Below are 11,582 nucleotides of genomic sequence, written 5' to 3' on the forward strand. Positions count from 1 at the left end.
TTGCCAAGTTCCATTTTTTTGTCTTTTTTCTCTATGTTTACCGTTCATGACTTCATATTACATATAATCCAATAAAATTGCCTATAATTGTTTAATAAATCAGAATTTATTAGTTGTTTTTATTCTAATACCCACCAGATAAACAGTTAAACCAATCAAATTGCCAGAGGTAATATCGATTTTTACGCCAGTTGTACAATAAACATAGAGCTCAACAGATTCTATTAAGCGGAATAAAAAAATTAAAGAAAAACTAAACACATAATGGAAACAACAAAAGGTAAATTTGACAAATTAAAATTTATTCATATTTTTAAATATATTATTCGAAACTCATTTTAGAATAATGATTTTTTTTTTTTTTTTGCAAAATAGTCAGGCTTAATCCCAGTTTGTTGTTTTTATAAAAAAAAAGAAATGATAAGAACATAGTCTCTTTCTAAAGTGAACTGTATAAGTTCTGTAGTACCTCTTTGCATTCTAATCCACCCGTATTGAATGCAACCGTTTTCTGGGAATTGGAAATTTTTATATGTGATCTTTTTACTTCTAGATGCTGCAACAAGGAAGAATGAATCCGAACATACTCATACTGAAATTAATATAAGTCAAGAAGTGCCACCATCCAATGGAATTACAAATGACAGGAAGGATTTTGTAAAAATATCCGACGATAGCAAAAAAATGCAGCAAAATACCTGCAAATTACCGAAACGACATTTAGAATGTCGTGAATCCTATTTTACCGAATTGATGAAAAATGATCATATCCGATGTGTTTATAATTTATTTATTGTTGCGTTCATATTCTATTTGGCCTATAATATTATGGATGATTATTTCGTAAAAGGAAGGTGAGTAGTACAGAATATTTTTTAAGACCTCATAAATGTGTGGATTTTTTAAAGAAAATTTTTTCAAGCCCAGAAGAGGCGTGGATTTTTTAAAGAAAAATTTTTCAAGCCCAGAAGAGGCGTGGATTTTTTAAAGAATATTTTTTCAAGCCCAGAAGAGGCGTGGATTTTTTAAAGAATATTTTTTCAAGTGGATTTTTTAAAGAATATTTTTTCAGAAGAGGCGTGGATTTTTTAAAGAATATTTTTTCAAGCCACCTTCAAAAGAGGCGTGGATTTTTTAAAGAATATTTTTTCAAGCCACCTTCAAAAGAGGCGTGGATTTTTTAAAGAATATTTTTTCAAGCCACCTTCAAAAGAGGCGTGGATTTTTTAAAGAATATTTTTTCAAGCCACCTTCAAAAGAGGCGTGGATTTTTTAAAGAATATTTTTTCAAGCCACCTTCAAAAGAGGCGTGGATTTTTTAAAGAATATTTTTTCAAGCCACCTTCAAAAGAAGCGTGGATTTTTTAAAGAATATTTTTTCAAGCCACCTTCAAAAGAGGCGTGGATTTTTTAAAGAATATTTTTTCAAGCCACCTTCAAAAGAGGCGTGGATTTTTTAAAGAATATTTTTTCAAGCCACCTTCAAAAGAAGCGTGGATTTTTTAAAGAATATTTTTTCAAGCCACCTTCAAAAGAAGCGTGGATTTTTTAAAGAATATTTTTTCAAGCCACCTTCAAAAGAAGCGTGGATTTTTTAAAGAATATTTTTTCAAGCCACCTTCAAAAGAAGCGTGGAGGCGTGGATTTTTTAAAGAATATTTTTTCAAGCCACCTTAGGAGAGGCGTGGATTTTTTAAAGAATATTTTTTCAAGCCACCTAAAGAAACTTGTTTTAATTTTTTGTTTAAAACCCCTAACTTTCACATGGTTTACTCTCATGTCTGACTGTTCTATGATTATTTTTGTGTGCAACAAAGTCAGATTATTCATACAGAAATAAAGGCATACGAATGTAGACACAAATGTACAAACATATGTTCTTGTACATAATATACTATTTACACGTTTGATATATATATATATATATATAGTGAGACAAGTATAAAATGGCAATAGGCAGAACGAATACAAGTCCACAAGTTGTATATTGTGTCAGATTGTAAACAAATATTAACCAAACGATGACATATTAAAGCAATTTCGAATTAAAAAAGAACTTTTTTTTATTCGACCGGATATTTAGAAAGTAAATTAAAATTGAAAAAAATCTAAAAATATCGGTAATTTTCTGCAAATATGTTGTTCACCCTTTAAGGCTAAAACTTTCAAAATACCGATAATGTGGCGAGGCCTTTATATGAATTGGAGATCCCAACCGAGCCACCGACCACATTTTGGAGGGTATAAATTGTTCGGGACTTGACCACGTTTTTAATTTTTTTAAATACTAACCCCATTTTTGTATTGCACTGTGTGTATTACACTTTTGTGTATCTAATTAATGAATTTTATAAAATTTTATTTTTATTTATTTAATTGTTACATTAATTGATTAACCGGTATTTATTACCTTTTTTAATATAATACCGATCAAATAAACAGTTCAACAAATCGAAACTGGTAATACTGATCTCGAAATCAGTTCTAAATTTAACATCAAGCTAAACGGTTTCAGTTAGACGGAATAAAAATATATATCTATGTATATTGAACTGTCGAAGTAAACAAATTATAGAAACAATGAAAGGTAATACGGTGGGAGAATTTTCATTGCTTCAATTGCTTAGGTCTAAATTTGATTTGATGTAATTTTCACTTCTAGAGAAAAATATAAATAATCTGCAGAATGATGAGTCGGAGCAAACACATTTGGAAATTAATATAGAGGCTAGGCAACCCCTCGCATCGAATTGTTCAAGGAATGCCAATGAAAATGGAAACAACGACGCAAATTACCGAAACGCCATTTAGAATGTCGTGAATCCTATTTTACCGAATTGATGAAAAATCCTCACATCCGATGTGTATATTATTTATTTATTATTGCGTTCATATTCTATTTGTCGTATAATATTATGAATGATTGTTTCGTCAAAGGAAGGTGAGTATGAAGCTAATAAAAAAATATTAAAATATCCACGGCTTCCGCAGGTCCATAGAAAAATATTTTAAAAAATACACGCCTTGCGCAGGTCCATAGAAAAATATTTTAAAAAATACACGCCTTGCGCAGGTCCATAGAAAAATATTTTAAAAAATCCACGCCTTGCGCAGGTCCATAGAAAAATATTTTAAAAAATCCACGCCTTGCGCAGGTCCATAGAAAAATATTTTAAAAAATCCACGCCTTGCGCAGGTCCATAGAAAAATATTTTAAAAAATCCACGCCTTGCGCAGGTCCATAGAAAAATGTTTTAAAAAATCCACACCTTGCGTAGGTCCATAGAAAAATATTTTTTAAAAATCCAAGTCCATAAAAAAATATTTAAAAAAATGCACGCCTTGCGTAGGTCCATAGAAAAATATTTTAAAAAATCCACGCCTCGCGTAGGTCCATAGAAAAATATTTTAAAAAATCCACGCCTTGCGTAGGTCCATAGAAAAATATTTTAAAAAATCCACGCCTTGCGTAGGTCCGTAGAAAAATATTTTAAAAAATCCACGCCTTGCGCAGGTCCATAGAAAAATATTTTAAAAAATCCACGCCTTGCGCAGGTCCATAGAAAAATATTTTAAAAAATCCACACCTTGCGTAGATCCATAGAAAAATATTTTAAAAAATCCACGCCTTGCGCAGGTCCATAGAAAAATATTTTAAAAAATCCACGCCTTGCGCAGGTCCATAGAAAAATATTTTAAAAAATCCACGCCTTGCGTAGGTCCATAGAAAAATATTTTAAAAAATCTACGCCTTGCGTAGATCCATAGAAAAATATTTTAAAAAATCCACGCCTTGCGTAGGTCCATAGAAAAATATTTAAAAAAAATGCACGCCTTGTGGCTACATGTTGGAGTGTATAAAACGTGCGGTCAGGTCGAAATTTACGATTTTTTTGTTTATTTTTTGTCTTTTAGAATCACCTTGGCTGCGAATACATTCCGCGAGGGATTTATTAATATCCACTATGCCCTTGGTATGTGGCTTATTCTGCAATTGTATGCCTGTGCTATATATTATCCTGTGAAAATCTGGGCAAATATCCGAGCCAAACTTCACAAACATGGTTGGTATATAGGAAAATATATCATTCCAAAAAAAAACTAATTTTCTTCTTTCTCTTTCAGATTTTCTACAATCATTGTGGTCTCTAACATGGCTTTTGGCCTACATAACAAGTCAAGGATTATTTGTATATGTTCCAGCGAAAGTCTCCTTGGAGTATAATATAAGAAATGCCTCGTGTTTTGGCCTACTCTTCGATACCATGCGATTGGTAATGAAACAGCATGCCTTTGTGCGGGTAATTTGTGGAAGGGTGGTGAGCGGAAAATCCCCCACTACAACTTGTCCAATTCAACAAGGAAACTCAACAAGAGAAAATAATTTGGATGATCCTGAAATACCCCGATTTCCAAAATATCTTTATTATTTATTTGCTCCCACTCTATTGTATCGGGATAATTATCCACGAACCTCGCAGATACGTTGGAAGTTTGCAGTAGGCCATTTTATAGAATGCCTGGCTTTCGTCTTTTTATTTGCCTTTCTCTACGAGAATCATTTACTGCCAATATTGGAAGACTATGGCAAAGAAAAGATTACTGGAGAAATTCTTATTCGCACCTTCTTTAAGATAAACCTAACAATCGTTCTCATGTTCCTGAGTTTTGTCTATTTTCTGCTACACTCCTGGAATAATTTCACCGGAGAACTGTTGAAGTTCGGTTATCGTAAATTCCACTCAGACTGGTGGTTATCCAAAGATTATTTGCAATTTTTCCACAAATGGAATAATCTGGTCGGAGATTGGTTATATGAATATATTTATCGGGATATGTATATGTATGGTTTTTAAGGACAGTAAGGCTGCATCGGCTATGACAGTGTATTTTATATCCGCCTTAGGTCATGAATATTGTGGTGCTATCCCTCTGCGTTTACGTTTTCCCGTCCTGTTTTGTTTCTACATCTTTGGTGGCAGTGTCTTGGTGTATATTACACCTCTGATACCCCGCAGGGTGGGCAACGTGGTATTTTTGTTATCGTTTTTAATTGGTGTTACATTGGGTTTTGGTGGTTATCCCCTGGAATATTTTACCAAATTAAACTGTCCCAAAGAATCGTACAGCAGTTGGTCGGATTTATGGATACCACATTTGTGGTCATGTAAAAGGGAGATTATTTAAAGAGATAAATGTAGTTATAAGGAAATAAAATGAAGAAATACAAATTGATTTAAGTAAAAGGGAAAAGTAAAAAATCATTTTTTTGAAGGGACTTATTTTTCGATGTTTAACGAGGCGTGAAAAAATATTCTTTAATAAATCCACGCCTCTTCTAAGGTGGCTTGAAAAATATTCTTTAATAAATCCACGCCTCTTCTAAGGTGGCTTGAAAAAATATTCTTTAATAAATCCACGCCTCTTCTAAGGTGGCTTGAAAAAATATTCTTTAATAAATCCACGCCTCTTCTAAGGTGGCTTGAAAAATATTCTTTAATAAATCCACGCCTCTTCTAAGGTGGCTTGAAAAAATATTCTTTAAAAAATCCACGCCTCTTCTAAGGTGGCATGAAAAAATATTCTTTAAAAAATCCACGCCTCTTCTAAGGTGGCATGAAAAAATATTCTTTAAAAAATCCACGCCTCTTCTAAGGTGGCTTGAAAAAATAATCTTTAATAAATCGACGCCTCTTCTAAGGTTTGGAAAAATATTATTTAATAAAGAGGTGTGGATTTATTAAAGAATATTTTTCCAAGGTTTGGAAAAATATTCTTCAACAAATTCACCCCTCTTATAGGCCCTAAAAAAATATTCTTTAATAAATTCACCCCTCTTATAGGCCCTAAAAAAAATATTCTTTAAAAAATCTACGCCTCTTCTAAGTTGGCTTGAAAAAATATTCTTTAAAAAATCTACGCCTCTTCTAAGTTGGCTTGAAAAAATATTCTTTAAAAAATCTACGCCTCTTCTAAGTTGGCTTGAAAAAATATTCTTTAAAAAATCTACGCCTCTTCTAAGTTGGCTTGAAAAAATATTCTTTAAAAAATCTACGCCTCTTCTAAGTTGGCTTGAAAAAATATTCTTTAAAAAATCTACGCCTCTTCTAAGTTGGCTTGAAAAAATATTCTTTAAAAAATCCACGCCTCTTCCAAGGTGGCTTGAAAAAATATTCTTTAAAAAATCCACGAGTCTTTTGAAGGTGGCTTGAAAATATATTCTTTAATAAATCCACGCCTGTTCTAAGGTAGCTTGAAAAAATATTCTTTAATAAATTCACTCCTCCTGTAGACCTTGATAAAATATTCTGTAAAAATCTACCCCTCTTGTAGACCTTTAAAAAATATTCTTTCAAAAAATCACGCCTTCTTTTCTTACTTCGTTCTCTTTTTTATTAAAATCTCTACCAAATATTGATATAAGATAGGAAAACATTATTGGAAATCATAACCATATCATGGTTATTGGCCAATTACGTAGTAGTTCATTTAATTATAAATTGGACATAAATAACAACAATTAAATACAATATTATTAACAATATTTTTTCTTATCGTAAACAATGTTCAATCTATTACCAATTAAATAATTAAGAATTGAGTTTTAGCATAATAATGAAGTTGCCCGGATTCAATTTTCAAATAAAGAAAACTATTTTTTTTATTATTTACATTTTAAATTCAATGTCAGTGTTATTTTAAGTCTTGAGACGAAATATTTTTTTTCTTTTAATGTTGGAAAAAAAATTGATCTCATCATAATAGAATGCAAGTGGTAAAAATTCGATTTCAAGAATTAATTACTTCCACATCTTCAGCTATCCTATTTTATTTTACAGCTAATTAAATATGGCATCAGCCAATCACCCCATCGTCCTCCACCACTTGCCTCCTTGGGACAATTTTCTTTTGTATAAAATTCCGAAATATAAAACAGAAAATCAAAAGTATTACCCACAAAAAAGCAAAACCAAAATATTAAATTTCCCAACCCCTTCGGAATTCTCTTGGTGATATGACTTAAACTAAGTCCCGCAAATACAAATTGCAGTGTTAAAAAGGGGAAAAATAAACGCAAAGCAAAATCAATAAAATATTCATGGGCCAGGGCCGAAATTACAAAAACCGACATACCACAGGCGGCCTTGTTACCCTTAAAAACATATCTATAGAAATCTTTAAAAACATATTCATATAGCCAATCGCCGACCAGCAAATTCCATTTACGAAAATATTCAAACATATCACGGGAGGTCCACCAATCGCGATAGAACATACGATCACCGAAACGTAACAATTCGGCAGTGAAATTTGGCCAGGAATGTAGAAGGAAATAAAAACCGCTCAGCAGGAATAACATTGCCGTCAATTGTATATTAAAATAGGTTCGTATCAATAGAGCTGCACTCAATTCCATTTTTCCAAAATTCTCCATAAATGGCCGCAAATGGTTTTCATAGAGAAATGCAAAAAGGAGGACATAGGCCACACATTCCGCAAAGCGAGCTGCCACAAATTTCCAGCGTATGTGTGAGGTACGTGGATAGTTGTCCTGATACATTAGTGTGGGGGCAAATAAATAATACAAATATTTGCCAAAACCTGGCATTGTCACAGGCTTTTCAGAAGAATCGTCTCCATTCTTTAGCTTTCCTTGTAAGACCCTGCCACAAATTGTCCTGACAAAGGCATGTTGTTTCATTATCATTCGTAGAGTTTCCATAAGTAGTCCAGCACATGAGGCATATTTTATATCAAGCCACAAACATGCTTTGACCGGTAGGTAGAGACACAATATTACACCCATAATGTAGGCCATGAGCCATATGCGGGACCACATCCTTTGTAAGGGTTCTAAGGAAGTAAGGAATTGTAATAATAAAATTCGAAAATTGGTTTATAATTCATAAATAATAATCTTACCATGATGCCGAAGTTTAAACCGAACACTGGACCATGTTTTCAAAGCATAATATACACTACATGTATAACACATTAAACCAAGCCACACTGCCAATGAATAATGTATGTTACCAAATCCAGTGTGGAATAAATTCGCAGCCAGGGTGATTCTAGAAAGATAAAAAAATATTTTGGACATGGATTTCAAAAAGACTTATTTTTAAGGTCGCAAAAGGCTAATTTTTAAGGTCCAAAAGGCGTAGATTTTTTAAGAATATTTTCTCAAGGCTCCAAATGACGTGGATTTTCTAATGAATTTAAAAAGCGCGAATTTTATAAAGCATATTCAAGGCCCTAAAGAACGTACATTTCTTTAAGAATAGTTTTCCAAGGCACCAAAAGAACGTATGTTTTTTAAAGAAAATTTGTTCAAAAGAATATATTTTCTATTTTTCAAAGAGTATTCTTCAATTTATTCAAGACCCAAAAAGGCGTGGATTTTTTAAAAATATTTAAATAAAAAGGCGTAGATATTTTAAAGAATATTTTCTTAAGGCTTAACAGAGGCTTAAATTTGTTTAAGAATATTTTTTCAAGGCATAGATTTTTTTAAAAGTCCCAAAACGCGTGGTGTTTTAAAATATATATTTTTAAGGACCCAAAAGCATATTTTTATGTTGGATTTTTTAACGAATACTTTTAAGTTCCCAAAATGCGTGGATTTTCTAAAGTATATTTTTTCAATGCCCCAAAGGAATTTTTTTTAATATTTTTCACATATTTTTTAAAAATTCACGTCTATATTAGCCCTTGAATTAATCTTTTTTTAAAATTATATTTACAAAAAAAATTATCTTCTATATTGGTGTTAAAAAAATGTCTTTACTCACCTTCCATTTGTAAAATAATCCTGTAGTATATTTTGAAAAGCATAATAAATAAATCCCACCACAAAAATATTATATATTGTTCGTATGTGATCCACTTTCATTAAAGTCGTCAAATATGATTCACGACTTTGGAAAACTTTTTCTGGAAATTTCTGTAAAAAACTCTGTTCTGCTCCCCGTTTCTTATCAGTTGTTTTATCAGGAAATTTCTTTCTTCTATCATAACGTTCTTCATAGGCATCTGCGTTAATTCCATTTGTAAATGAATTTAAATTTGTAAGACTTAGTGAATTAGGAAATTCATGAATTTGTAACTCCTGTTGCCTCAGTTCCTTTTCCAGATCATTTACAATATTGGACATACGTTCCTGGACTTCATTTAGCAGATCCGTATGAAATGCTTTCAATTTGTTTTGTATGAAATGCAATTGTGCACCATGATCTCTGCGAGGTATGGGACCTAAGGTAATAATAAAAATAAAAAAAAAATGTTATTAAAATATTAAAAGACTTATATATGAAAATCAATATAGAAACTTTAACTTATTAATTTAATTTCTTAATTAAATATTTCTAACTAATTTTAATATTTGTTCGACTCACCATTTTGTGTAAACTGTTCTGAGGGCCCATCATTTCGTTCGGAGTTAGCAACCATGTTTATAAAACGTTTATCTTAAAATATGTATTTTGTTTCTTAAATTTATTTCATTGGCATTGAATCGTTATTCCTAATTACTTTTAATTTCGGTTCGATACTTTCAATTCTACATTCAATCGATAACTGTTTAATTCCTGTAGGTGTTTAATATGTTTTGTTTTGAAAAACGATGACCCAATATTGCACAATCCAAATGTAAATCCAGTTCAGCCGGTTATTATAAAAACAAAAAAAAAAGTTTATTATTTACAAATTAATTTAAAAATACAACATTTTTTATATTACAATAAATATTGAGAATATTGACCTAATGTGGTTTACATTTTTGCTAAAAGCCCATCATCAATTTTAAGAACTTTATTGTAGTGTTAATGGAATTTTTATTAAATATATAAAAAATGTAATAAGTCAAGAAGATTGAAAATAAAAATTAAATTTATGAGGTTTAATTATGTGTGATTTGAGGCGCAAATATTAGATCTCCTACACAACAAACATATTGTTTAACCAGTGAGCGGAGCAGTATAGTCGGACGGGCCGACCACGAACCCTTCACAACTACCATGGAACTCTAACTTTCTGCGGATGTTTATTCCGAGTCTGGGTAATATTTCGTGATATTTGCCCCTCTTTCCCGATTAGAGGTAAACAGAACCTTTTCCTTACATTTTCGAATATTCAGTACATACGTTCTAATTACTAGTCCAGATTCCCTTCACGGTGGGTTGTGTTGTGATGTTCGGATTATATTCGACTCGAAAACACACCTGTTCTGAAAACGTGAGCACCTGTAACTATTTGAGTGTAACCCCCACATCCGACTACATACGAAAATATAATTGGTATCAATTTTAAGGTCAACCACTCCTCTTGGATACACTATCAACTTCTCGGCTCTATGTCCTTCAGGGGAAAATATATACGCTATAGAATACAATTTTTGTCATTTTTCACACAAGTCAGGGTCCATTTGACCCGCTAAATATTGACCAATCTTTACCAAAACAGGCATGCTTATTCTTTGGCGGGATCCCCCTCTCTGTGTAAAAATTCGATGTTTCGATTCGATTTGTTTGGGCCATAAATGCGGCCTCTGGAGCGACTAAAATCAGACAAAAATAAAATTTTTGGTCCATTTCACCCCCTAAATATTAACTGATATTTCCAAGAAACAATGGGGGTCTTCAGTGGCCAGAACCCATCCTACATGCAAACGTTCGTGAAGATTGGTCCATAATTGTGGCCTGTATCGTGTTTACAAATTATAATGGACAGACGGACGGACACACATGTCTAAATCTACTCAGCTAGTCGAGATATGATATGATCGGTGGGTCTAGGACCAATATTTCGCGGCGTTACAAACTTTTGGGGCTGCACAAAGCTATAATACGCTCACAACATACTTGTGTAGGTTATTATTAAGAAGACCTTACCTTCATTTAAGCATTTTTATGGTCCTAGACGTATTTCCAATGGATGTACCTGTAATTTGACATTCCGTACAACAGTTTTTTGCTGATCATTTTCAACATAGGCCTATGTTCTGGCATAACACCCATATTGAATTTTCAACATGTAATTGTCTTCTCCGCAGTTTGAAAGTTGATTTTTGCTTTTGTTTAGAATAATAGTCCTCATGGATCCATGTTTTGATAAAGCTCCCAAAAAAGGTTCCTCAAAAAGCTTATTTCAAATCGTAACTTCTGAAATATACGAAAAAAACCAATTTGTGTTACTGCTGATTTTATTTTGTTGTCAGATAACGCCGCAGACATGGCCTGTAAATCAAGACAAATGCCGACCCTGTGAAATTTGCAAATATATATTTTTATATTCTCTTGGAACTGTTTAGTTGTCAATACTTACAGATTATTTGTAAAACACTACTGGACTTACAGATTTATTGTAAAAAAATTCTGGACTGGTAGGATGCTTATTTTGGATCTTTGAAACAGATTCGAAGCCCAACCTTCCTTTGTCCCTTATGTTATTTTGAGGTTATTATACATCTAAATGTCTATCATGAGATAAAATAACGACCATTGAATATATCGTTTTAATAATTTGGTTACCAGTTCATTTATTTATTTTAAATATTTTTCAATTAATTATTATATTCCTTTAAT

The 11,582-nt window shown here is 32.1% G+C and overlaps 2 protein-coding genes across 2 annotated transcripts; one reads left to right on the forward strand and one right to left on the reverse strand.

Annotated features, from left to right (window-relative positions):
* Nucleotides 1-264: 264 nt before the first annotated feature.
* On the forward strand, nt 265-4,856 carry LOC133327245 (sterol O-acyltransferase 1-like). Its single transcript, XM_061535804.1, has 4 exons — nt 265-280; nt 554-854; nt 3,916-4,064; nt 4,126-4,856. The coding sequence occupies exons 1-4, from the start codon at nt 265-267 to the stop codon at nt 4,854-4,856; spliced, it is 1,197 nt and encodes a 398-aa protein (XP_061391788.1).
* A 1,967-nt stretch (nt 4,857-6,823) lies between these two features.
* On the reverse strand, nt 6,824-9,450 carry LOC133327246 (sterol O-acyltransferase 1-like). Its single transcript, XM_061535805.1, has 5 exons — nt 9,396-9,450; nt 8,793-9,252; nt 7,924-8,072; nt 7,135-7,854; nt 6,824-6,906 (listed from the first exon to the last, which is right to left on the reverse strand). Exons 1-5 carry the CDS (start codon nt 9,448-9,450, stop codon nt 6,824-6,826), a joined length of 1,467 nt encoding a protein of 488 aa, XP_061391789.1.
* Between the last annotated feature and the right edge of the window lie 2,132 nt (nt 9,451-11,582).

This window comes from Musca vetustissima, unplaced genomic scaffold, assembly GCF_032173495.1.
Source record: "Musca vetustissima isolate MV318-11 ecotype Yass unplaced genomic scaffold, APGP_CSIRO_Mvet_v1 utg73050, whole genome shotgun sequence".
Taxonomy (NCBI): domain Eukaryota; kingdom Metazoa; phylum Arthropoda; class Insecta; order Diptera; family Muscidae; genus Musca; species Musca vetustissima.